Here is a 25630-nt window from a genome sequence, read left to right as displayed (position 1 = left end):
TCCATTGATAAAATAGGCATTTATTTAGATGGCACAAGGCCACGAAGAAACTCCCTGAGTCCAGCTTGGGAGTGGGAGACACAGCCGCCCAGTGCCCAAGGGGAACAAGGCCTGGCACTTCCCTGTCCCAGCCCCGTGGGAAAAGTGGTGATCAGAGCTCATGGACACGCTCGCTGGTGCAGCTGGGTGTCTGACCTGCCCACCTGCACCCAGCCTGGAGTGTTCTGCATTCTGTATCCCTGGCTGGGGGTGGAGGGGTGGGGTGGGGTGGGGGGCGGTGTTAGGAGAGGCGGCAGAGGAAGTCGTGTAGAGGTAAGGCCAGGAGCCCTGACAGGGAGATCCCCAAGGTGTCAGAGATGCAGGCGGCGGCCATGGCAAACTCCCGGTGCTTGTCACTGGTCTGGGAGAGCACAGAGCAGGTGTGAAGGCCCCGAGAGTCCCTCCTCCTGGACTTGGCCACCCCCCTTCCACCCCCCGGCTGCAGCTGACCTCCAGGGCGATGTTGTGGAAGGTGTTCACGTAGGCCGCACCTCCCAGGAGCCCCTCGTAGAGAATGACCCCGAAGACGAGGTAGATGCTGGGCAGGAAGCTCAGCCAGATGTCGGCCAGCAGGACGGCCATGTTGAGGCACTGTGGGCACAGAGGGAGGGAGAGCTGAGCCTGGAGCCACAGCAGGGCAGTGACGGGGCTGCGGCCCCTCGTTCTGGGAGGGGCTGGAGAAACAGAGCTGACGGGCCTGGATAAAGCCCCAACACCTGGCTGGGCCCGCCAGAGCCTGGGAGCTGGGGTAGGTGTCCCTGCGCCCCAGCCCCAGCACCATGTACTTGGCAGCCTCCTCTGGCCCCGGCTCCAGGCTTCTGCCCCCATCCCTCCCACTCTCTGAATGTGACCCCTCTTCTGCAATCTCATCTCTTCCTCCCAAGGACTCCTTAAAACAGTACCCATCCCCCAGGCCAGAGACCAGTGATTCTCAAAGGAAGGCCACCGTGTCACCCAGGGGGCTCCAGCCGTTCTCAGTGGTCCCAACCCGGGGTTGGCCACTGGCATCTGGTGGGTGGAGGCCGGAGATGTGGCTGAACAGCAGACAGCACACAGGACCCCCGCAACAATCACCAGGCCCCAAATGCCAAGAGGGTTGAGGCTGTGGAACCCTGGTTTAGGCGTGCCCAGTTCTGTCAGAGGTCCCTGGTCCCCCCGGAGGGATCCTGTTACAAATGCGCCATGCGGGCTCCCCCTTGAAGTCCTGACTCAGTACACCTCAGGTGGGCTCAGAGCTCTGCACTCAAGACAGCAGCCACGCTGTGGCAGGTAAAGCCGCCGCCTGCAGCGCTGGCATCCCATATGGGCGCTAGTTCGAGTCCTGGCTGCTCCACTTCCCATCCAGCTCTCTGCTATGGGCTGAGAAAGCAGTAGAAGATGGCCCAAGTCCCTGGGCCCCTCCCTGCACCCACATGGCCCTGCACCCACATGGCAAACCCGGAGGAAGCCCCTGGCTTCTGATTTTTTTTTTTTTTTTTTTTTTTTTTGTCAGGCAGAGTAGATAATGAGGGAGAGAGTGACAGAGAGAGAGAAAGGTCTTCCTTTTGCCATTGGTTCACCCTCCAATGGCCACCACGGCTGGTGCGCTGTGGCTGGCGCACCGCGCTGATCCGAAGGCAGGAGCCAGGTGCTTTTCTGATCCGAAGGCAGGAGCCAGGTGCTTTTCCTGGTCTCCCATGGGGTGCAGGGCCCAAGCACTTGGGCCATCCTCCACTGCCTTCCCGGGCCACAGCAGAGAGCTGGATTGGAAGAGGGGCAACCGGGACAGAATCCGGCGCCCCGACCGGGACTAGAACCCGGTGTGCCGGCGCCTCTAGGTGGAGGATTAGCCTATTGAGCCGTGGTGCCAGCCCTGGCTTCTGATTGAGCTACAATAATTGTTGCTATTTGGGGAGTGAACCAGCAGATGGAAGATATCTCTCTCTCTCTGCCTCTGCCCCTCTGTAACTCTGCCTTTCAAACAATAAAACAAAGCAACACATACACACACACACACACACACAAAACAGCAGTCACAGCAGCACCAGCATGACAGGTGCAATACCACGAAGACTCTCAGGCAAGGCGCTTTCTGTAATTGCAAGCCCTAATTCCAATTCTATGAAACAGCCTAGGGGAATACGTCTAGGCGAAACCACAGCTACACGTTTTGACAGCATCTGGAAGAAGTCTGAGTGAGGGGTCACTCACAGTCCTCTAGGACTCGGTGGACACACCCCCTGCGCCAGCAGCGCCACAGGGTGGACAACATCTAGCCTGCAGGCTGTTGTGGTCAGGCCCTGCCAAGGCAGTCGCAGGTGGGACTTGAAATTCAATAAATCACCAGCAGGGCTGCGTTTTCTGTCCGTTGTTCTGTGTGTTGTAAATCTCCAAATGGCCCTTGGCAGAAAAAAGCTTTCTCCGCCCCTGGCTTTGACAAATCAGGAGGGAGAAGGCTGGTTGGTGGTGGCTGTTGCTATAGCTACACAGAGGCTGTGTCTTGTTACCAAGTCGAATTGAGTTGCTAGGGACGAAGGGCTCTCCTGTAACAGTGGCAGGTTTAACAGCTACCTTCAGGGGACGGTAGACTTGTGTGACCTTGAAATAGGGAATGCCTTCCGACAGACTGCTGTGCGCTGAGAGCCGCAGGCTACTGCTGGCCACGGCTGACTTTGCTCACCAGCACTGCCTAAGATAAATAACCCACAGACTACAATGCATGGACTGTACCATAATCAATCATCCAGGGCAAAAAGAACTGTGCATGTTCTTATAGTTAGAAATAGGACTTGAAATCCTTGCACAGGGGCTGGTGCTGTGGTGTAGCGGGTAAAGTCACCACCTGCAGTGCCAGCATCCCATATGGGTGCTGGTTTGAGTACCGGATGCTCTACTTCCAATCTAGCTCTCTGCTGTGGCCTGGGAAAGCAGTGGAAGATGGCCCAAGTCCTTGGGCCCCTGCACCTGCATAGGAGACCTGGAAGAAGCTCCTGGCTCCTGGCTTCGGATCGGTGCAGCTCTGGCCGTTGCGGCCAACTGGGGAGTGAACCAGCGGATGGAAGATTTCTGTCTCTCTCTCTCTGCCTCTCCTCTCTCTGTGTAATTCTTTCAAATAAATAAATAAATCTTAAAAAAAAAAAATCCTTGCACAGAGCATGTGCAAGTCATCCTTTTCTGAAAAGGGCTCCTGGGTGGGGGTCCTGCTGGCGTTTAAGGCGCTGGTTGGAACACTCGCATCTCCACACACTGGAGTGCCTGGGTTCGAGTTCTGACTCTGGCTCCCTGTTCCAGGCTCCTGCTAATGCAGACCCCGGGAGGCTGCAGTTGATGTTTTAAGTAATTGGGTCTCTACCACCCCTATGGGGGACCTGGATGCAGATCTGGCTCCTGGCTTCAACCTGGCCCAGCTCCAACCGTTGTGGGCATTTGGAGAGTGAATCGTGGTTGGATACTCTCTCTTGAATAATATTAATAATAATGTTAATATTAATCATGCCTCTGTAACTGATCAAAACCCAACAGTAAATGCTGTTCTTGCATTTCTCTCATCTCTATTTCTTAGAATTACTCTGAAACACAGACAGTGGCCACACCTGACTTATGGATGAGACAACAGAGGCTCAGAGAGGTTCAGACACCTGTCCCAAGTCACCCAGCTGCTGGGGACAGAAGCTGGGATTTGTACCCGGGTTTGCCTGGCTCCCGAGGCCACACATTTTTAACAGGGTCCCCCTGCGGGCCTCCGATCTCTGTGCTTCCAAGTGTTTGAGTACAGGGAACACTTCCAGCAGGGCCTGGGGGAGCGGGGAGTGGAGTGGGAGGCAGCCTTTGGTACCTGCAGCAGGGCCAGGGCCCAAGTGAAGCGGATGCGACAGCAGCGGAGAGAAGAGCGGGAGATGAAGACTCCAGCCTGGTACAGCATCTGGTACCTGAGGTGGGGGCGGGGAGCAGGGCAGTCCCTCCCAGCCCAGGTCTCCACCCCCCTCCCCAGGGGCGGGGGCGCCTCCCAGCCCTCCGCCCTAATGCTGCCCACGCGTCCTCCTCTCACCAGCGGTACTGCTGAGCGTGGGTCAGGCTTGTGTTCCGGAAGAAGAGCAGCTCAAACTGCAGCCAGACGGGGCAGTTGGGCGGGGTCGGGAGGGTGCCCGCCCCTCTGGCTGCTTGCACACCCCTCCCACCTGCCCACTCTCTCCCCCTAACTCACAAGGCCCTGGTTGATGAAATACTCAGCAAAGTAGACCAGCACCAGCGGGATGATGTAGCACAGCAGGCCCTGTGAGAGGCAGCAGGGCTAAGCGGGAGGCAGGCGACGGGCGCCACCCCCGGGGCGCACGCCACGGCCACCACCGCACCTTGAACACGGTCCACTTTTCCTGGAAGGAGAGGTTCCGGCTGGAGTCTGCGGGGGAATGGGGGCACAGGGGTTGGTGAACTGCCCACACTGAAGACTCAGCCAAGAGGTGTCTGTGCCAGAATTAACCGACGCCACAGGCTGGACACACTTAACATTTTAAAAGCCACTGGGTTCTTGAAAACTGAAGAATGATTTAGGGACTGGCACTGTGGCACAGCAGATAAAGCCACTGCCTGCGATGCTGGCATGCCATACTGGTTTGAGTCCCAGCTGGGCCATCTCCAAGCACTTGGGCCATCTTCCGTTGCTGCCGTTAGCAGGGAGTTGGATAGGAAGTGGAGCAGCCAGGACACAAATCGGTGCCCACATGGAATGCTGGCATCGCAGGCCACCATGCTGCTGGCTCTCCCTCTCCGACTGTGTTTCTAGAACATCCAAACCCACTCCCATGGCATGGCCTTGGCACCTGCCGTTCCCTCTGCCTGTAAGCCATTCACACGGGTGTGCATGGGGTTGACTCCTGGTTAGCCAGGCTTCAGCCCAAGTTCTACGTTTTCAAAAAGACCTTTTCTGGGGCAGGTGTCGTGGTGCACGGGATGAGCCGCAGCTTGGGTGCATACAACCCCTATGACAGGGCCGGTTCGAGTCCCAGCTATTCCGCTTCTAATCCAGCTTCCTGCTAATGCCTGGGAGGGGGCACATGGCGGCTTGAGCACTTGGGCCCCTGCCACCCATGTGGGAGACCCGGATGGAGTTCCTGGCTCCTGGCTTTGGCCTGGCCCAGCCTTGGCTATTGTGGCCATTTAGAAAGTGAATTAGGGAATGAAAAATCCCTCTCTCCCTCTGTCTCTCCTTCCTTCTTTGTCACTCTGCCTTTCAAGTAAATAAATAAATCTAAGCCACAACCCCTCCCTGTTTCCAGCCCATTGTCACATCACTTTGGTCACATCACTGCTGTTTGTTCTTTCCAGCACTCATCCGTGCGTGAAAAGAACTTGTTCCTGACTCATTTGTTTGTTTAGGGAGCGGTTTCATTTCCTTACGTTGGCCACCACCATACCCCAGCGATCAGGACACCTGGGCCTGGTGTCCTGAGTCAGGGCTCACTGAGCAGATCCTGAACTGTCGCGTGTGGTGGACTTCCACTGTTCCCAACACCGTGACCCCTGTCCCCTCCCATCTGGGACCACTGACCTCTTAGGGGGCCTGCGTCTCCTACCTGGTCTTGACTCTGGGGCCTCGGAGCTTAACAGGGGCTGCCGAGTTGCTGTCTCTGCCTCGTCATCCCCTCCAGGGTCCTGAGACTCCGGAGTTGTGAGCAGCAGGAAGTAGCTGGGAGCGAGCAGAACGAAGACAGAGTGAAAAGAACCTGTCAAAGGGCCAGCGCTGTGGTTCAGTGGGTTAAAGCTTTGGCCAGCAGCGCCAGCATCCCATGTGGGCGCCGGTTCGAGTCCCGGCTGCTCCACTTCCCATCCAGCTTTCTGCTGTGGCCTGGAAAATCAATAGAAGATGGCCCAAGTCCTTGGGCCCTGCACCCACGCGGAAGACCCGGAAGAAGCTCCTGGCTCCTGATCTCGGATCAGCTCAACTCTGGCTGTTGCTGTCATTTGGAGAGTAAATCAGCAGATGGAAGACCTCTCTCTGTAACTGTCTTTCAAATAAATAGAATAAATCTTAAAAAAAAAAAAAAAAAAGAACCTGTTGGACTGGAAGAGCCCCTCCCCTCAAAGCCATGGAGGCCACGCCCTCCCGGGGCATCCCTGCCCATCTGCATACCCCAGTGTGTGTGGCGGGGGAGACCCTTGGCCTCCAATGCCCCTTGTCCCATCCAGAAGAGCTCCCTAGTGGAAAAGTCCTTTCTTTCTTTGGAGCTGAAATTCGAATCCTATTTTTCCCTACCCACAGCTCCCACCAAGCATCGGTGCTGTTTTATCACCATTATTTTTCCCGGGATGACTCTCTAGTTGCTGTTTATTGTACATTCGTTCTGTGCTGAGCCCGAGTGTCCCAAATGTTAGTCACTCAGGTTCTGCCTCCATGTTCTTTCCCACATCCGCACTCCTCCTGCCTATGATATTTTTCTACACAATATCTTCCTTTCGAGGAACACTTTCTTCTACCTGGCCTTACTGTCAGAAATCACCTGTGAAGTAATTGTTGTAGAATACACACGAAAATACTCGTACACAGTACTAGTCAAGGCTACCCTGGCCCAATTCAAATCATCTTGGGCACTACACTGTGCTGAGGCTTCTCATCTTGCTGGAAAGCCACAAGTACCGCCCATTGGAGCTACAGGGAAGCCAAGGATCAGAGAGGTACAGTAACTCGTTCAACACCACACAACTGAAGAGCGGCCGCTCGGGGCCATCAGGGTCCAGAGTCGACATTTCCCCATCATGCGGCCATGGGGATCTGAAGATCGAGATCATGATCATACACCCTCTCCTCGAACCCCTCCCTCCTCATGGCCCCAAGCAGCTCACCTGGCCAGCAGGAGGGCAGGTATACCCAGCATGGACAGCAGGGTGTTCTGAGGGGAGAGGCCGGCCTGGGTGAGGCCCAGGTAGGACAGCGCCCCGAGCAGCCCTGCACCCCCAGTACCCGACGACCACCAGGAGATCACAGCTCTGTTAGGTGAACACAGCAGCAGTCAGGAGGACCCAGACAAACAGTGGGACTGGGTCGGCCGCTCCCCACTCGCCCTGCTCTGCTGCTTACCTGGGGTAGATGGCGGTGAGTGACAGGAAGGTGACCTCCCCTAGACCTGAAGAGATGCTGGCCAAGACCACACCTGGGAGGAGGACAAACAGGGAGGTAGCCGAGCCGAGCCTTTCCTGGACAGCCCGGTTCCCTGAGATGATGGACCATGGCCTGCTCTGTGTGTGTTCAGAGAGGCTAAGCTCAGGTCCCGCGGAAAGACTGGGTTCCAGACATGACCCATGGTCCACTCCCTCCTGTACACACCTCAGCAAGACTGGTGCCTCCATCCACCCAGTTATCAAACCAGGAGCAGTTGCTCCACCTTGCCATCCCTCCACCAACATCACAGAGTCCTGGTGACCCTGCCACCTCCCTCTCCATCCAACACAGCCACTTCCTCCCAGCTCCCCCCCCACCGCCCCACTAGCCCCCTTTCCTCTCTCCTCCTCATGACAGCCCCAGCAGACCTCTGAGGCTTCCAGACAGAATCCCTTTCCCGGCAGTGCTGGGGCGATGGCTCCCCACAGGTGCTCTGGGTCCCACACCCGCCACAGAAGCCCACACTCACCACACAGGCTGATCCCCACGGAGCCAGAAAAGGCCACGAGGATGAAGCTTCCAGCAGAACACACCCCGCTGATGAGAACCCGAGGGCTGAGAGGGAGTGGGGAGAGAGGAGCGGACGGTGAGGCCCCGCTCTCAGCTCGCCAGCCTCCCCTAGACCCTCAGACCCCACTGCCCTTCCTCCTGCCCCGTCCGCCCGTACCTGTAGGGCAGCAGGTGAAGGCCAAGGGGAGCCAGCAGTTTGATGACGAGGGTGGGGAGGATGTCTGCCAGGAGGACCGCCTGGGACAGGAGATGAAAGTGAGACCCCCGGGCCTGCCCAGCACGCAACAAGCCACAGAGGAAGGGCTCGGGAGCTGGCAGCCCTGATGTCTCCTCTGGGTGCTGATGGCTTGGGGTGGGGGGGCCTAGATCAGGGGGTCAGAGGAGGAGCAGCTGGGCACTCACAGCTGTGGAGACCGAGTTGCAGTCAAATCGAGAGGAGCTGTTGTGGGGGCTGGGCACTGGCCCTGGGTCCACCTGATGGGGAAGACAAGTCTGTCACCCAGGAAGACGGAAGGGCAGGCAATGTCCCAGCTCGGCTCTGACTTGAAGGGTGGTTCTGCAGTCAGCACTGGCCTCTTGCAAGCCCACTGGCCCCTTGTCTATAGATGTCTCAGAATAACAGCCCACGGTTCAAAGGTGGCCCTGCGTGTAGACATCGTGTGGTGCGGCTCACACACTCAGGGGCTTTCACACAGACACCTGGTGTTCCAGAACAATCTGCTCCTGGGCCAAATCCCTGGTGGACCTGTACGCTGGTGGCTGGTGCCCTCGGATGGGACGCGCAGCTTCCTGCTCACCACCGACGAGTGGTTCTCAGCTGGGGGTGGTGTCACTCCCCCCCCACCACCAGGAACACCTGCCATGGTCTGTAGACACCCTTGGCTGTCTGAGACCCTCCAGGTCTACTGGCACCATGTAGGCAGAGAGAGGGACGTGGATGGTGCTAAATACTATGATGCACAGGACTGCCTCCAACAGACTCACCCAGCCCCAGGTGTCAGCAGGGCCCAGGTTCAGAATTTGTCACACACGGCTGTCCCACCGGTCACACGTGAGTCTGCACGCCTGCCACCCTCTGGTCTCATAAAGACCCTCCTTGTTCTGAGGCCTAGGAGACTGGACACTTAGCCCCCTACCCCCCACTCCTTGGCCACCCACTCGGTGAGTTTTTCAAGGGGGCTTCTGGCCCAGGGTGAGACTAAGCGTGGTGGTGATGGTGGTGGTGGTGGTCAGGGGGCAGGGGTCGCTCACGTGGCTCTGGTTCCCTGGTGTCCCCTGGTGGCTGAGGATGTCATGGGCGGCACTGAGCATCACCACGTAGGAGAAGTTGTTGCAGAGACCCAGGATCCTGGGGTGAGCGCAGGTCTCAGCTCCCCTCCAGGCCTGCGACCCCACCACAGTCCCCACACCAAACCGCCCCCCCACCAACTCCCTCCTTTTTTCCCTTCCCCCTCTCTACCACCACATCCTGTCCTCACTGGGTGTGGGAGCAGAAGCACGGGCTTCGGGCTCACAGACCTGGGATCGCTTCCGCTCTCCAAGACCTCACCCCGAAACCATCCTTGGTCACTCTCCTCTGAGCCCGCCTGCCCCTCAGCTCCAAGACATCCCTCATCCACTGATACAGGGTGGCGCAACGAAAATAAATAAATAAATGTCCCAGGGCTTGAGACCCAAGGGACTGTGCTCCTGTCCCATGCTTCCTACTGGAGTCCCCTTGTGTATGAAACGGGGACACTAATTTCTCTTTCGACCCCCTCACGGATCAAAATAAGATAATACCAAAGCTGCGGCCGGCGCCGTGGCACAGCAGGTCAAGCCACTGCCTGTGATGCCAGCATTCCACAAGGGCGCCGGTTCAAGTCCCGGCTGCTCCACTTCTGATCCAGCTCCCTGCTAATGCACCTGGGAAAGCAGCAGAGGATGGCCCGAGTGCTTGGGCCCCTGCCACCCACGTGGGAGACCCGGAAGAAGCTCCTGGCTTCGGCCTGGCCCAGCCCTGACCATTGTGGCCATTTGGGGGAGTGAACCAGCAGATGGGAGATCTTCCTCTCTCTCTCTCTCTCTCTCTCTCTCTCTCTCTCTGTTAACTCTGCCTTGCAAATAAATAAAATCAATCTTAAAAAAAAAATAATACCAAGGCCCTTAAGACCCTGGAAAGTGTCTTTCACTAACTCTCCTCTCCTGCAGTTCCACACCATGAAGGGAAAGAAACTAGATCTCGTGCCACAGGTCTCCCAGGCATCCTTTTCAGAATCCTAGGAAGAGGCACTACTGCTCTTCCCATTTCACTGAGAGGGAAGCGGGCTCAGCGATGCTAAGTCAGTCTTCTCAAGGGTCACAGAGGAACCCACGGCCAACTCAAATGTGCCACGCAAGTCCCCGCTGCTAAAACTCACGCTCCATGTGTTTTCCAATGCTCGGTATTCAAGTGAGCTTAGGCAAGCAATGACCTTCGAAAAAGTTTCACCCCGGATGCATTTATTTAAACGTGCACCAAGGAAAAATACCGGTTCTTCCATCTGGATTTCACAAGTTTTCTTTTGCAGCCTGGCATTGTGGCGCAGCAAGTAGAGCCGCCTGCAGTGCCGGCATCCCATATGGGCGCTGGTCTGTGTCCCAGCTGCCCCCAGTTCTGATCCATCTAGCTCCCTGCTAAAGGCCTGGGAGAGCAGTTGGGGATGGCCCAAGTCCTTGGGCCCCTGCTACCCACGTTGGAGACCCGGATGAAACTCTTGGCTCCAGCTTGGCCCAGCCCTGACCGCTGGGGCCAGTTGGACAGTGAGCCAGTGCGCGGAAGACTCTTCTCTCTCTTTCTGTCTCTCCCTCCCTCTCTGTAACACTTTCATATAAATCAATAAAAGTTTTCTCTTAAAAATACATGCATTAAAGAATTTTACAGCTGGACTGGCTGGCGGAAAGCTCCAAGGCCAGGAGGATCGGCCAGCTCGGAGGTGGTAAGTAAACAGGTGAAGCTTGAAAAAGCGCTGGCAGCTGCCCCGGGCAAACCGACGCACTGGGTCAATATTTGATTCAGCTCCTTCTTCCCCCCTTTCCTCCTGTCGCTTCCCTCTTCTCACCCCATTTTGGCTTGGGCTGAACCCCCAGGCCACTCACCAGAAGCCCGCTGCATTCCTCCAATGCGCGGTCCGATCGTCCCACCGAGGGGACTCAGGCTCCGTGTCCGTCTCCTCCCCTGCGAGGGAGAGAACAAGGAGGCAGGACCCCTCGCGCCGCCCTCAGGTGCACGACAGCCCCCCGGCTGTTCTCCCGGGGCCGAGCCGGCTCCCGAGCCCCTCGGGTGGGTCGCGGGGCATAAGTGGCCACTCCCGGAGGACGCGCCGCAATACTCACCCCCGGAATCCGAGCGGCGCCGCTGCGAGCCCGCACGGCTTCCCATGGCCTCAAGCGCAGCTCCCCCGAGGAGCCCCAAGTCGGCGAGAGTTCAGGGTTGGCTCCCACCGGGCGGGTGAGGGTCTGCGACAGATGAGAAGGTTCAACGCCCCACGGCCATCGCAGCCCCCGCTGGTCTGCTGCGTTCGCGCCCCGCAATCCATCAGGCAAGCCCGGGGCTCTGTCTCGCGCCCTCCCACGCCCCCACCACGCCCCTGCCCAGCCAACTTGCCCCCGCCCCCTGGAAAGAGAGCGTCCCCGGCCTGTACCTTTAAGAACGAACGAGCGTTCCGCACCGCGGAGCAGCGGGTTGCCGGGTCACGTGACAGCCCTCGCGGGTCCCCCATCACGTGCGCGGAGGTCCTCCCTACTTCCGGGTCTTTTCCCTTGCTAAGCTGTAGGCTTTGGAAGGTGAGAAAAGGAGAGGCCAGGAACCCCTGCTTTTACACTGGAACGGGTAGGAGCAGCCAGTAGAGCCGCGATGTTAGATTGGCTGTCCTCAAGGCCTTGACGTAATACTGCCAGCACTAGTCATGGCTGCGAGCGGCTTCAGCTCCTTTCCCGCGGCCCTCACTTGCCAACAACAAATATGGCCACCTGCGCTTTTTTTTTCTTCCCTTTTTTCTTCTCTCTCTCTCTCTCTCTCTCTCCCTCTCTCTCTCTCACCTTTATCTGCTTTCTATTTTTCTCAAAGTCGCTCATTCGACTCTGTTGCTTCAATTATTTTTAGAAACCTAAAATAAAGATAACAGCCTGCTATGGAGGTTTCATTAATTATCTATTGTGGGTCTCCACAATTATCTATTGTGGGCCTGAAGAGATCCTCTATTCCAAATTTTCTTAGAACCAAGAAATATCCTGGAAGTTGTGCAGCCCCAGGTTTTACAGATAAGAAAGCCTAGACAGACAGACATACACACGTACACACACACACACACACACACACGCACGCAGAGTTACTGAAGAGCACACAAAGTTAGCGACAAGAAACACAGCACTAGAGGCAGCACGCCATGCCTCCACTCCACCAAGCACGCTTACGCCAGATCATTCCGGGCCCAAGATCATTGTGTGAGCTCATCCAAGTGCCCTAACTGGACATTTGGCGCTTGGGGGATGAGGAACAGAGGTAAAATCAAGGTCACGTCACAGAGTCCCAAGTAAGAAGTTGCGCCCTTACCTTCCTCTAGGTGGGAAATCAGCATCCTGAATTCTCTTCAACACGTCCTTCCCCTGCTAAATTCAGCGATGGCTTCCAACAGCCTGGGCCCACTTCCAGCCCTTTCCCACCACTGGCTCTTCACGCTGCTGTTTGAAAATGTGCCCTCTATGGTGTGTTTCCCAGGTTGCTCAACCGATGAGAAACGGGATCCTGCTACCCGCGCAGAGCCCTATAGAGTAGCCTTGTGTACCTGTCCCCTGCCCTCAGGAAATCCACAGGAGGGTGAGAGGCTGACATACAACAATGCAGAGTTCAGCCAAGTTCTCTTCTGCAAAAATAACCCGAAAAGAAGACATGGGGGTTGGAGCCACCACGAACCCAACCGCTTTGTCCCCTTGGGAAAGCACTAATTGTGTGGAAATGAGAAGCCAGGCCTGCCACCCGCCCCCTCCTCACTCCTACTCCTGTCCCCAAGCAAAACAGGAACCACAAACCCCAGCTTCCTCTCCCAGAGTGGCTGTGGCTTGGGGGAGACGGAAATGGCTGAGGTGTGAATACAAGACCTGAGTCACTAGAGAGGCGGTGGCCCCGTGTCCCCTCCCCCATCCCAAATCCTGAGGTCTCCTGCTCCCACTTTTTCCTTTCTGCCCTCCCTCCTCCCGCCCCTCCCCAGCCCATTAACTCCACATGTGTCCCTTGGGAGATGCACGCACACCCACACCCAGACCTGGGGTGTAGGCTACTGTGGGTGTGGGGAAGGTGGGCAGGGCCTGGGGTGGGGATGTGTCAGGGAGAGACAGGGGAAGAGGAAGTGTCTTGGGTCCTGGGCTGCCTTGGCGGGTGTGGACGGTCATTATCAGCTTTCTGGACACAGAGACAGACAGAATGGACTTCCTGCGGCTCTACCTCCCTGGGCTGCGTCAGGCCTGGAGAGGGGCACTGGTGAGAAGGGGGCAAGGAGGTGTCCAAGGCTTTCACCCCACTCCCTGGGAACCTTTCTTTCCCTGCTACAGATTCCTTTCGCAAGACACGGCAGCCTCCTGGCCCGATCTGTTCTGTCCTTTGAGTCACACGCGCGTGCGCGCACGCGCACACACACACACACACACACCTGTAACCTGGGCTCCTTTCCTGTCCCCCCCTGCAGATTCTGTTTCCTTTCTCTCCCACATCCAAAACCCTTGCTTCATTTCCCTGGGGGCTCCCCTGGCCCGGGGCCTTCTGGGAAGGGCTGGGCCTCCCCTTAATGCCTCTGCCCACATTTCTCTCTCTCTTTTTTTTTTTTTTCCTAGGATTCCTTCAGTGCCTTTGTCTCCTACCTCATGGGAGATGAGGTCCCCACAGTAGAGAGGGAGGCACGGGCAGCCGCGGAGCTGGGGGAGGTTGTGGAGGAGGAAGCCCAAGAGGCGCTGGAGGGCCTTAGTGGCAGCCCAAGCGAGGCAGGTGGAGAGGCGGGACGATGCCAGGAGGAACACTCAGCGGCAGAACAGCCCCCGGGGTGGGGAGAAGGCAGCTCCCGCGGGTCCTGGGCAGAGAGGCAGGCCGCGGGGGCTGGGGAGGCAGCCCAGGCTGCCAGGGGCCAGGAGCTGAGTGCCTCTTTGGAGCATGTGACATCTGGGGCTCACCGGGACAGCAGCAGCCAAGCCCAGGAGAGGCAGGAGCCCAGAGAACAGGAAGTGAGCAGGGGGGAGCCGCCGAGGATCTGGGAACAGAAGGGGGAGGAGGAAGAGGTCCGGGCAGGAGTGCCAGGGATGGCCAGAGGGGCGGAGCCAGAGTGGACCTGGCACAGAGAGCCCCAGAGGACTGCTGGTGCTGCTGGCCAGGAGGGGCAGCAGGTGGCAGGAGGCGACATCGAGGAAACGGAGGAGCCTGGGGCCCAGGAGGCTGAGAGAGAAGAGGGAGTGGCAGTGGGGAGAAGTGGCCCGAGCACTGGGGCAGAGGCTGAGGACGGGGCAGCCTTGGGCAAGGAGCAGGGCGGGACAGCCTTGGCCAGGGAGGAGGAGGAGCAAGAAGAGGCGGAGGCCTGCACAGCCCCGAGCAGGGAGGAGGCTGAGCTCCTGGGAGTCAGGGAGACAGGCTATGGGCCAGTCCTGAGGGAAAAGGCCCCAGAGGCCTCTGGGAGAAGCTGGGTCCAAGAGGAGACCCCCCGGGAAGGGGAGGAGGAGGAGGAGCAAGAGGAGGAGGCAAATGAGAAGACAGAGGCTGCGCTGAGCCTTTTCCACAAGCAGACCCAGGCCCTGGGAGCTGAGGGCCCCACAGCAGCTGGGGAGGCTGCCGCAGGCCAGGAGGAGGCAGAGCAGGGCTTTGGGGGCCAGGCCAGCCAGCTCCGCGCAGAGGCGGTGGAGAGGCAGGACCCGGAATTCGGGGCTGATGCGCCCAGGGTGCAGGAGGCAGTGTGGGCAGAGGAGGCCCAGGAGGAGAGAGGGAGTCAGTGGGCCACAGAGACTGAGCTGCCGCCTGACAAAGAGGCGCACCCTGATGCTGACTTGGAGGCCGCCCCAGAGACCAGGCCCGAGGAGGAGGAGTTGGCAGGGGAGAGGAAGAGCGAGGAGGTGCAGAGGAGCCAAGAAGCACTGGGGGAGGAGTGGGGCTCTGGGGGCCAGGACTGGAAGCTGACGGGAGGTGCCCAGACCCCAGCAGAGCAGCTGGAGGAGGAACAGGGGGCTTGGAGCGGGCCAGGGAGAGGAGCAGCCCTGAGCGAAGCGAGGACAGAGGAATGTTCCAGGCACGTGGGGTCTGCCAAGCCCGAGGTCCCGGAGGCAGACGCCTGGGAAAACCAGAGGAGGGACACCTGGGAGGAAAGAGGGGACACAGTGCCGGAGGTAGCCGCAAGAGGCCAGGCCCCGGAGGCCGAGGCCGAGGAGGAAGGAGGCGGGGAGATCCCGGGCAACGCAGGTGGAGAGTGGGAGAGAGCAAAAGAAACTGGGTGTGGAGCTGGGGAGGGGGAGGCCTCCGAAACCGAGAACCAAGAGGTGACCGGAAGCCACGGGACAGGGGAAGGGACAGGCTGGTTCCCGGGACAGTCAGAGGCCAGAGAGACCACAGACAGGCAGTGGGAGGCAGATGGAACTCCCGGGGTGGGCTGCAGGCCACAGGAGGGGGCTCAGAGCCTGCAGGACAGCGGGGCCGCGCCACCCACTCCTTCAGCGGAAGAGAACATGCAGGATGCAGCCGTGCCCGGTGTGAGCACCGCTGAGGCCAGCGAGGGGACTGAAAGGGAGGCTGGGGCGGCTGGGCTGGGGGCGTTTGAGAGAGGCTGGGATTCAGCTGGGAGGGAGGAGGCTGGCGGAGGCCAGGAGCTGGTGCAGGCTGCAGAGGGAGAGACCCAAGCAGGACAGGAGTTTGGCCTGCAGGGCCCAGCAGAGGATGTGACAGGCAGAGAGGACCACACGGAGACCTGGGGGCCCAGGGAAGAGGAGCAGGCCGAGGTGGGGGCATCGCCGGTGGCAGAAGGGAGTGACAGGATGGGTCACCATAGCTCGGGCTCCCAGGCAGCCAGGGCAGAGGAGCTCGGAGCCCTAGTGGAGACTCTCGGGGAAGAGTGGAAGCATCTAGAAGAAGAGGCGGGGGGAAGGGGGGAAGAGTGGAAGCATCTAGAAGAAGAGGCGGGGGGAAGGCAAGCAAGTGAGCAAAGTGAGGGGTGGTGCGGGGTGCATCGCCCAGAGGGAGAGGCCTGGGGACTCCCTACCGAGGGCATCCAGGTGACTGGAGACCAGCGGGTGGGGGCCGAAGACTCGGATCCAGAAGGTGTGGTAGCCATCCAGAGCAAGGCAGGGCCGCCACCAGCCCTGGCCCCTGCTGAGGCCCTGGGAGACGCTGGCGTTGATGCCTGCAGCAGCTGGAGCGAGGTGAGGGCTCCTGGCGGGGTGCAGGGCGGGAGCCAGAAGGCTCTGGAAGCCGGCCCAGCAGTCCTCTGAGCCCCTCGCCTGCAGGACCTGCTCCCTGGCGCGCGCCTGGACGTCTCTGTCCCACGGAGCCGCGCACTCCTGTCCCGGAGCTCATCCCAGCGTCGCTCCCGGCCCTCCTTCCGGCGGACTCCCGGCCCCAAGGAGCAGGAGGGACCTCACAGCCCGCAACCCGAGGAGGGGCCGTCGGCCCCTGCGGAGAGACTTCTCCAGGCACAGGAACCCCAGGAACCAAGCCCTCCAAGGCCTGAAGGGACCCCAGTGCCAGCCAGGAGGCCCCTGGGACAAGGGTAGGCGTGGGGGCACTGGGTGGGGACACACAGGGTGCTGGGGGGTCCCTGGGGACAGCACGCATGACCTGTCTTCTGTCTCCAGGTTTGGCCTTGCACACCCTGGCATGATGCAGGAGCTGCAAGCCCGCCTGGGCCGGCCGAAGCCACAGTGATGGGGAGCTGACACCCCGAGAGTCAGACCCTGAGGAGGGGACAGAAGACCCCCAGGCCCGCTCTCCTCCAGCGCCCCTTGTCACCTTAGACACACGTGTTCCCCTCCCCGAGCCTCAGTTTCTCAGTGTGTTCTTTGTGGCGCAGACAAAAGCAGACATCTGCAAAGACCTTGAACTTCCTGAGTGTGGCTGTGGACCACCTACCCTGCTGGAACCACCACCCACGGGTCCCTGCCCTGCCGACCTCGCCAGCCTGCTCGGGGGCCCAGACAAAGGACAGGGGACAGAGATGATTCTCGTCTTTCTGCTCCCAAACTCTGCATGCACTCTGCTGACTGTGACACCTCTGTCACTTTTGGGGGTCAAAGCCAGGTTCAGGGGACCTGGGGAGCACCGCTAGGAAGCAAAGGTTGATGGGTAACAGACCAGTGTCTGGAGCATCCGGAACAGTCACTTGGTCTCAGAACTGGTTACTGTGGCAACCGCCAGCTGTGCAGGCCAGAGGTGGGGACGATGGGTAAGGAACCCCAAAAATGAAGGTGCAGAGGGAGAGGCCCAGGGAGAATAGGGGCCACCAACTCCCTCCCAGGCCCTCCTGCCCCACAGGCGCCGGTCCCCCTTCTCTGAAAAGAAACAGAGACCAGAGTGAGGGTAAGAGGGCTTTATTAGGACCCACCATGGTGGCCCAGCCCAAGGACGATACAATAAATAAACCATCATCTCCCCACTAAATAAATAAATATCCAAGAAATAAATACTGGCAAGGACTGAAGGGGCTGGAGTTTTTGGGTGGGGCCTGCGGCTGGGGGCCGGTGGAGGGGCCCCGCCTGGTCCAAGGCAATGAACTGGACCCTGTCCCGTTGGCCATGATTCCAGCCCTAAAAGGTGAGGGGCACGGGCTCGGAAGTGCCTTGGTCAGGGCTGGGGCTGGGTGGTGGGGAGCCCCAAGGCCTGGACAGGGTGCCCGGCTTTGGATAGCAGCAGCAAATCCCGCACAGCCCGCGACAGCACGAGCTCCAGGGAGTGCAGCAGCTGGTAGTTGTAGAGGAGCTGGGGCCAGGACAGCTGGGCCCACGCTGGGGAGGGGCCGCCTGGAGCCCCTGGGAGCAGCCCCTTCCCCTCTTCCCTTTCCTCTTGCTCGGGGAGGTCGCATCCTGCGGCCAGCACCTGTAGGAGAAGCCCAGGGGTCAGACAGTGGCCAGGCTGAGAAGCTTAGCGAATCCTCGTGCCTTAGTCAAGGGTGCATCCAAAAAGTTCATGGAAAACTGAAACGAACAGATAACGTTTATTGGGGTGCAAAAAATGTGGGGGTGGGGAGTCAGCATTGTGGCACAGTGGGTTTAGTCATCACTTGAGATGCCAGCATCCCATATTGGAGCGTCGGTTCAAGTCCCAGCTGCTCTGCTTCCAATCCAGCTCCCTGCTAATGCGCCTGGGAAAGCAGCAGAAGATGACCCAAGTGCTTGGGCCCCTGCACCCATGTGGGAGGTTCAAATGGCTTTCCAGGCTCCTGGCTTTGGCCAGGCCCCAGCCCCAGCTGTTGTAGCCATTTGGGGTGTGAACTAGCGAATGGAAGATCCCTCTCTTTCTATCACTCTGCCTTTCAAATAAATAGATAAATCTTACATTTTTTTTTTTACCAAAATCCATGCACACAAGGGATCTTCAAACAGGTCATTAAAATATACATCATGAAAAACGTGCATGGATTTCAGAATTTTTGGCACCAAAATAAGCTTATCTTTTTTTTTTTTTTTTTGACAGGCAGAGTGGACAGTGAGAGAGAGAGAGAGAGAGAAAGGTCTTCCTTTGCCGTTGGTTCACCCTCCAATGGCCACCGTGGCTGGCACGCTGCGGCCGGCGCACCGCGCTGATCCGATGGCAGGAGCCAGGTACTTCTCCTGGTCTCCCATGGGGTGCAGGGCCCAAGCACTTGGGCCATCCTCCACTGCACTCCCTGGCCACAGCAGAGGGCTGGCCTGGAAGAGGGGCAACCGGGACAGAATCCGGCGCCCTGACCGGGACTAGAACCCAGTGTGCCGGCGCCGCAAGGCGGAGGATTAGCCTAGTGACCCGCGGCGCCGGCCGCTTATCTTTTAATTCCATTTTCCATGAACTTTTTGAAGTCCCCTCGCCGGTGCCCGACGGCTCATAATGACGTCAGTGACCACAGAGCCACAGTTTCCCCCGACAACCCCTACTTTGGATCTTCCGTTATGTGGCCATCTCTCAGGTCCTACCTGACTTTTTGGTTTGGGAAATTGGAAGTTGTGGAGCAAGGTGTCAGAGAGCTGGGCCCTTCCCACAGGACTGTCCCCGGGGGCTGGGGGGGTGGGGGAGGGGTCCAGCAGGTTCCTTTCTGCTCATTGGACCTGACACGGGAGCAGAGCCGGGCAGAGCGATGACGTACCTACTCTTCCTGCTGCTTGCATTTTCTATTCTGTTTTTACTAAAGGTGAAGTTGCTATTTCCCTGAGAGGTTGAGGAGGGTCTGGGTGACGTCAGAGAATCAGAGGGAGGAGAGAGCCGATGTTGTCACCAGGGCTGCTGGTACCTGATGCTGTCCTGGGGGCCCCAGAGCAGCTGTCTCATTGAGGAGCGGTGGGCAAGAGGAGTCAGAGTAGGGGGCAGAGTCAGGGCCTGGTGCAGCTGCACACTCATGCACACACACACACTCATATACAGTATCACCTGCACACCCACACACCCATCCACTCACACGCTTGCACGCGCATCCACTCACTATCACGCCTGTACACCCACAGACCCATCTACTCACACACACACTTGCACATCTCGCACACCCACACACCCTCTTAGACACTTGCACACTCATATACACTCTCACACCTGCTCACCCACATACCCATCCACTCTCACATCTGCACTCACACCCCTCTTCCACGCTCACACCTGCACACTCACGCACACTCATACACACTATCACACCTGCACATCCACCCACACACACTTGCACGCTTGCACGCTCATCCATGATCACACCTGTGCACTCGTATGCTCTCTTACATACTCTCATGCACACGCATACACTCTATCACACCTGCTCACCCACAAGCCCATCCATTCTCACGCCTGCACGCTCTTGCACACTCACACTCAGAGAATCTGGAACAACCCCTTCCAGGCTGCTTCACCCCGTGGGCGGGGCGTGAGCCTCAGTCCTGCAGGTCAGGTGCTGGGGGAGGACAGGCTGGGGGAGGGGCTCTACCTGGAAGTGGAGGTGTCGCTGGAGGTCCCGGAGGTCCAGCCTCGCGGCCCACAGCCGCATCCTCTCGGAGCCGCTCCAGCCTGCCTGGCTCCCCAGCTCCCCCAGCAGGCCGCGGAAGGGCCGGAGCGCCGCGGAGAGGAAGCAGAGTCGTTCTGAGTCCTATTACAGGGGGAGGAGAGCCCCAGAGGCCCGGAGGACCGGTGTCAAACCCCTCCCCGTCTCCATCCAGCACAAACCCCAGGATCCGGCCCCTCCTCACCTCCTCCTCCTCCAGTCCCCTGCCGGACCCCCTCTCCACCACCCGCGCTCCTCATCTGCTCTCACGTTTCTGTGCTCTCTCCCTCCTCAGTCCCAGCTTCGTTCTCACCTCCTCCACTTCTAGACTCCCTCCCCCACCTCCCGGCCCCTGCCCACCCCACCACCTCCCACTCGACCGTCACCCTCCTCTCCAGGCCCCTTCTACGCCCATCCTCATCCCAAACCTCAACCCCGTCCCCCTTCCCTCTGATCCCCTGGACCCCAGACAGTTCCATCATCTGCCTTCTCCCTAGCCCCATTTCCCTCTTCCAGCCTCATGTTCATGTCCAATGCCATCCTCAGCCTCAGCTGTCTCCAAATCCACCTGAACTCAACCCCCAGCTTCGTCTGCAGCTCCCTGCCCCCCCCACCCCTAGTCCCTCACTCACAGAGAGCTGGCGCCAGACCTGGAAGGTCAAGGACACGTTGGGGAACTGCTCCCCCAAGGGCAGGAGGTCCAAGTTCACCCCCGGCAGGTGAGCTTCAGCCTGTAGGGCAAAGTCTGTCAGTGGGGGCCGGAGGGGCTCGGGGCTCGGGGATTGGCCACCCCCACCGTCGGCTGCAGAAGGGAGACTCACAAAGCGGTGCGCTTGGCCTCGAACCTCAGACAGCAGCTTCCTGGCGAGGTGCAAGCTGACCGTGAACTCCCTGCGCAGCTCCTGCGGGCTCTGCGGGGGCCTTGGGAATCCCCAGACGCCGGCTCGCACCAGGAGCAAGGACAGCAGCAGCAGGCTGAGCCCTGGAGAGGTGAGGGTGGGCGAGAAGCTGGAGAAAGATGTGGAAGAAGGAAGATCTTGTGCCTTTGCCGAGAGCCCGCCCCGCATGCGAGCACTGCGAGGTGGGGGGTGTCACAGGCATCAACCCACAGCTCCCCCCAAAAAACATGAGGGGGCGATTGAGGTCACCAGGTGCCATCTCTACACAGAAGGCCCACATTTGCAAGAAGACAGAGACTGGATCTTGACCCCTACTACCACCCTTGGCCAGCTGCCTTGTTCAGTGAACAAACTGTACAACTGCCTATCGCGTTCAAAGCCGGGTGGCCAGAGGGCGAGGGGGGAGCCGGGACTGGATTCTAGATCCGTCGGGATGCAGAGCCAGGAACTGAGAGGGGGCAGGCGCCTGTCCCGGGAGTGGGCATGCTGTGTCCTGCCAAGCACTCTCGGGACTCAGCCAGGCGACTCTGATGGCTGCGACCCCACAAGGCCCCAGGGCCCAGACTAGCAATGCTGGAGGCTCCATCCCAGGGAGTGAGGGGGATCTGTAAAATGGGGGGAGTCGGAGCAGGCCGATTTCTGGGGGTGCATCCCGCCTTGTGTTTTCCTGGAAAGAGAGGGCAGCGGGGCAGGGAGCAGGGCGGTGGGGGCCGGCTCTGGGAAGGGGCAGTGTTCAGCAGTTTCTCCCCAGGGAGAGGAAATCCAGCAATCGCAGGAGTTACACAACGCTGCTGGAAACAAACCAGAACTGACCCCGAGTCCACGCGGGCCGGGCCCTGCTCTGCCGGTGCCTGGTGCCTCTGCCTTGTCGCTTTGTGGTGCCGGAGCCTCTGCTGCCTGGAATGTGCCCCCCACCTCCCAGTAAGGGTTAAGGGGAGTTTCTGGAGATACCCATGCCCCTGCTGTGGGCAATGCCTAAGATCTCCGGCATTCAGGGTCCTTGGCTTGGGGGGCCACTCAGATCCCCGGGCATCCCAGGGACTTAAAGCAGCATGGGATTCTTCCTTAGCTCCATGTTGGGGGCCCCCCACACCCTGCCCACCCAGACTGAGCTGTGCCGTCACCCCTACCTATGTCCACCTCCTGCCTGAGCCTGGAGCCTCCACACCAGCCCTGGCCCTCTGCAGCAGGTCCTTGGGTTCTCGGCCCTGGCCTTTGAACCCTCTGTCCCCGTCCTCCGGTTCTTGGCCCCTCCCGGGACCTGTCACCTGTTCCTCCCTCCGCACTGTCTGGTTCTAGCCTCTGAGGGCTTCAGCCACCCACTGCAGATCGGCCGTTCTTCCAGGCTGAACACCCAGGGGGGAGTCAGGCTGCTGGCCCCACCTGGGTCGGCTCCTCCTCTAGCTGCCTCAGCCCAACGGTCTGGCCCCTGCCCATTCGCTCACTCCCACCTCTCCACTCACCTGCCTAGCCCTGCTTCCATCATTTGCCTGCCCATACCACCCAGTCCAGACTTCCAGCTCTGGCCCAACCACTGCCCATCCACCCCTCACCCCTGCCCCATTTGTGCCAGTCAAACTCTTCCATCCCCTGCCCAGCCCTGGCCAAACCCCTGTGCCTTGCACCCCCGCCCCTCATTGCCGCCCCCTCCAGCCAGCTCCGTCATCCGTCTTGGCCAAGGCGTTGGTCCCCAGCCCCTCGGCTCTGTCCCCACCAGGCGAGCCCCTCTCCCCCCACCCCACCCTGCCCAGTCTCAGACAAGCCTTCCATCCCTCTGCCCCCAGCCCTAGCCTCTCACTCACGCCAGCCGAGGTTGCCCGCTGTCTGGCCCATGGCAGGGCCCAGCCTCTCTGGCCAGCCATCTCCTGGGTAGGGGGAGTCTTATATTGGGGGCTGCGCCCGGTTTCACTTTCCGTCCTGCTTGTACTTTCAGCTTTGAATTCACTCAGTCTTCCCTCCTTGACCACCCCTTGCTAAAATGGGGAAATGTAATTTCCCTTCCCAGAGGGGGTGGGAGGCACAGTGGGGGTAGCGGGAAGCTGGGGTTTCAGTCCACGCAACTGCTGACCCATTGCTAAGTGCCGGAGCCCGGGCCTTCCCTCAACGCCCGGCTCTATTCACTGGGAGGGGCTCAAGCACTCAGAATTCCTCCACCTCTTTGCTTCTCCACCCTTTCACCATCATCCCAGAGCCATCACTGGACCATGGCCCAAAAGATACACAGACAGGTGAGGGGACTGCCCACCAGAGGGGCCTTGGGACTTCGAGTCAGCCGTATTCTTGGGTTTACCAGATGGCTGACAGAGGGGTTGATGGATGTGGAGCTTGGTGGAGGGCTGGGGTTTGGTCTGATGGTTTTTAGGGCTGGGACCAGCATGCCAGGAACCAGGCCAGGGCTAGAAGAGAACAGGTCAAAGGCCAAGTCTGGAATCAAGGTCAGGGCTCCGGGAAGGACCAACAATGTTGGTCTTTGGCCAGAGTCAGACACAGGACTAGAGCCTGGTCTACAGCAAGCAGCAGGACCCCGAGCCTGGCCTGGGGTGAATGTCCTGTCTCTGTCTGGGCTTCAGGTCAGCACACTCGCAGTGACCCAGGGCTCCGCGTGTGGCCCATCAGAGTCGGGCCTGGAGCTCAGCCCACTGTCAGACAGGGCTCAGTCTGCGGTCAAGGTTCTGCCTGAGGCTGTGGCTTGGGCTGGGCTGGGATAAGGGTTCAGTCAATGGCCAGGATCAAGGCTCAGCCAGCACCCAGAATAACCCTGCGGAGGACACGGTCATGGCTCGGGTGACCGCAGAGCTCTCTTCCAGCACAGCCCCGCCCTCAGCCCCACCCTGGATTTCCCATCTTCTGGGAGAGGATGGGGGTTTCTTGGTCTTCCCCAAGGCCCACTGCTGCCACTTTCCTTTTGGGACCTGTGGGGTTTCCCTGCTAGGTCCCTGCTGTGAGATAGAAACCAAAGGGACTTCCCCTTCCCGTACCCTGCCTCCTCAGCTCTGCCTGTGCACTGCCCACTGCAGCTGCCCGGGACCCGGTGCCAGGGAAGTACCAGCAGCTGCCCCCCGGAAGCAGCTGGACGAGGAGGAGGACCAGGAAGCTGGGCAGCGCCCCCCAGTGGTGGCAGCTCATGCCCCAGGTCGCAGGGGCTTCTCGCTGGGGAGGGAGGGTCCCGCGCACTGCGGGCCTGGTGGTGTGGACAGACCAAGCCCTGGTGGCTCTTCCACATACACCCACGTCACGTCCTGCTGTCATCAAGGGCAAGGCCAGCCCTCACCCTTGACCACAAGAGTCCTGCCTGCCGCTCTCGCCGTGTCCCTCCGAAGTCGCCATGACCACGAGCAGCTGCGCCTCTCAGATCTCAGCCCCCACCTCTCGCACTCTCTGATCACAGCCCCTGGTGTGTGGTCAGGCTTCTCCCAAGTGCCCAGGAGCTTGGCCCTCCCTCCGCCTGCCCTTCTCACCCCAGCCGCAGTCACCTTCTGCCAGCCTCCCCCCTCGCCTCACCTTCTTCCCAGTCCAGCAACTTGCCTGTTTGTCTTTCTGTTTTTGTTTTTGTTTTCTTAAAGGGCCATCTCCTACTGCTTTCCCATATCAGAAGAGGAGCATCCGGGACTTGAACCGGCACCCATATGGATGTTGGGTGCTGCAGGTAGATGTTTAACCTATTATGCCACAGCACCGGCCCCCTTGTTTGTCTTTTTAAATTTAAATTTATTTATTTGAGAGACAGACTGAGAAAGACAAAAATCTTCCATCCTCTGATTCACTCCCCAAATGCCCACTACAACCAGGGGTAGGCCAGGCCAAAGCCAGGAACCTGGAACTCCATCCACATGGGTGGCAGGGGCCCATCAGATGAGCCACCATCTGCAGCCTCCCCCGGTGCACACTAGCAGGAAACTGACATCTGAAGTGGAGCGGGGGCTCCAGCCCGGGGAATTATATGGGGGTGGGCACACCCACGCGGGGTCTTACTCACTGAGTCCAGCACCCACCCCTCGAGTCCCTTTAGTGAAGTTCAAGTTACTGTTGCAAGGTTGGAACTCCGTAAAGGACAGCTTGCTCGGGTAAGGTTCTATGTTGTCATCAGGATTTCCATCCAGCAGCAACATCAGTAAATCCTCGGGAAGCCCACGCGTGGGGATTTACACATCGTTAGGGCCCCGCACCTCTGCAGCACACATTCCCAGGTGGCTTAACATTGACCTCGGGGCAGGCCTTGTGGCTCCTGTGGAAGTCCTAGCCAGCTCCTTCGCTGCTGAGCCAGCCTCCTGCTCCCGCGCACCCTGGGAGGCAGCAGGTGATGGCTCAAGTCCATAGGGCCCCGGCCGCTCACGTTACAGTTCTGGCTGGACTTCCTGGCTTCTGGCTTTGACCTGGACCAGCCCTGCCCATTGCAGGCATTTGAGGCGTGAACCAGTGGATGGAAGGTCTCTCTGTCTTGTCTGTCTGTCTGTCTCTCTGCATTTCAAATAAAAGTGAAAAATAAATAAATTGAAATTTAACAAGTAGTCTAAGTTCCTGGATGACGTGGGGGTAGATTTCCTATGAGGTTCTGCTTTGTTCCTCTAGGATGTGGACAGAAAAATCATTGTTTTTTAAAGATTTTTATTTACTTAGTTGAAAGAGAGAGAAAGAGAGAGAGAGAGAGAGAGCGCGCTTCCATCTGCTGGTTCACTCCCCAAATGGCTGCAATGGCCAGAGCTTGGCCAGACCGAAGCCAGGAGCCAGGAGCTTCTTCCAGGTCTCCACGTGGGTGCAGGGGCCCAAGGACTTGGGCCATCTTCTACTGCTTTCCCAGGCCATAGCAGAGAGCTGGATCGGAAGTGGAGCAGCTGGGGCTCGAACAGGTGCCCCTATGG

At 59.1% G+C, this 25630-nt stretch overlaps 3 protein-coding genes across 6 annotated transcripts; 1 reads left to right on the top strand and 2 right to left on the bottom strand.

Annotated features, from left to right (window-relative positions):
- CLN3 (CLN3 lysosomal/endosomal transmembrane protein, battenin) lies at nt 1-12711 on the bottom strand. Of its 3 annotated transcripts, none has more exons than XM_017342563.3 (17): nt 12258-12711; nt 11347-11479; nt 11039-11161; nt 10802-10880; nt 8936-9032; nt 8087-8158; nt 7842-7921; nt 7644-7729; nt 7094-7166; nt 6859-7002; nt 5592-5704; nt 4371-4417; nt 4223-4291; nt 4067-4122; nt 3854-3947; nt 490-630; nt 1-400 (listed from the first exon to the last, which is right to left on the bottom strand). In XM_017342563.3, exons 3-17 carry the CDS (start codon nt 11082-11084, stop codon nt 281-283), a joined length of 1317 nt encoding a protein of 438 aa, XP_017198052.3. In that variant the 5' UTR covers nt 11085-11161; nt 11347-11479; nt 12258-12711; the 3' UTR covers nt 1-280. The 3 variants fall into 3 exon arrangements, with proteins under 3 accessions (XP_017198052.3, XP_051703601.2, XP_069921003.1); XM_051847641.2 differs by lacking the exon at nt 12258-12711 and adding an exon at nt 9467-9589 and having other exon boundaries at nt 11347-11485; XM_070064902.1 differs by lacking the exons at nt 11347-11479; nt 12258-12711 and having other exon boundaries at nt 11039-11342.
- A 313-nt stretch (nt 12712-13024) lies between these two features.
- Nucleotides 13025-16738, top strand: APOBR (apolipoprotein B receptor). The gene is made up of 4 exons (XM_008257948.4): nt 13025-13181; nt 13532-16087; nt 16172-16434; nt 16520-16738. The coding sequence occupies exons 1-4, from the start codon at nt 13125-13127 to the stop codon at nt 16587-16589; spliced, it is 2946 nt and encodes a 981-aa protein (XP_008256170.2). The 5' UTR covers nt 13025-13124; the 3' UTR covers nt 16590-16738.
- Nucleotides 16739-17372: 634 nt separating this feature from the next.
- IL27 (interleukin 27) lies at nt 17373-22720 on the bottom strand. Of its 2 annotated transcripts, XM_070064903.1 has the most exons (5): nt 22574-22720; nt 20694-20854; nt 20505-20603; nt 19819-19977; nt 17373-17756 (listed from the first exon to the last, which is right to left on the bottom strand). In XM_070064903.1, exons 1-5 carry the CDS (start codon nt 22602-22604, stop codon nt 17505-17507), a joined length of 702 nt encoding a protein of 233 aa, XP_069921004.1. In that variant the 5' UTR covers nt 22605-22720; the 3' UTR covers nt 17373-17504. The 2 variants fall into 2 exon arrangements, with proteins under 2 accessions (XP_069921004.1, XP_051703602.2); XM_051847642.2 differs by lacking the exon at nt 22574-22720 and having other exon boundaries at nt 20694-20988.
- Nucleotides 22721-25630: the final 2910 nt, after the last annotated feature.

The sequence above is a fragment of the Oryctolagus cuniculus genome, chromosome 19, assembly GCF_964237555.1.
Source record: "Oryctolagus cuniculus chromosome 19, mOryCun1.1, whole genome shotgun sequence".
NCBI lineage: Eukaryota > Metazoa > Chordata > Mammalia > Lagomorpha > Leporidae > Oryctolagus > Oryctolagus cuniculus.
This window is presented reverse-complemented; position numbering and strand designations above follow the sequence as displayed.

Excerpts from the sequence above, each read along its gene's own strand:
- APOBR (XM_008257948.4), top strand. The coding sequence starts at position 13,125 with ATGGACTTCCTGCGGCTCTACCTCCCTGGGCTGCGTCAGGCCTGGAGA. Across the intron at positions 13,182-13,531 it reads AGGCCTGGAGAGGGGCACTG|GATTCCTTCAGTGCCTTTGT; the intron begins GTGAGAAGGGGG and ends TTTTTTTCCTAG. Across the intron at positions 16,435-16,519 it reads AGGAGGCCCCTGGGACAAGG|GTTTGGCCTTGCACACCCTG; the intron begins GTAGGCGTGGGG and ends TTCTGTCTCCAG.
- CLN3 (XM_017342563.3), bottom strand. The coding sequence starts at position 11,084 with ATGGGAAGCCGTGCGGGCTCGCAGCGGCGCCGCTCGGATTCCGGGG. Across the intron at positions 7,922-8,086 it reads GCAACTCGGTCTCCACAGCT|GCGGTCCTCCTGGCAGACAT; the intron begins GTGAGTGCCCAG and ends CTCCTGTCCCAG. Across the intron at positions 401-489 it reads TCCACAACATCGCCCTGGAG|ACCAGTGACAAGCACCGGGA; the intron begins GTCAGCTGCAGC and ends GTGCTCTCCCAG.
- IL27 (XM_051847642.2), bottom strand. The coding sequence starts at position 20,939 with ATGCGGGGCGGGCTCTCGGCAAAGGCACAAGATCTTCCTTCTTCCACA. Across the intron at positions 19,978-20,504 it reads AGGTCTGGCGCCAGCTCTCT|GACTCAGAACGACTCTGCTT; the intron begins GTGAGTGAGGGA and ends CCCCTGTAATAG. Across the intron at positions 17,757-19,818 it reads AGCGACACCTCCACTTCCAG|GTGCTGGCCGCAGGATGCGA; the intron begins GTAGAGCCCCTC and ends CTTCTCCTACAG.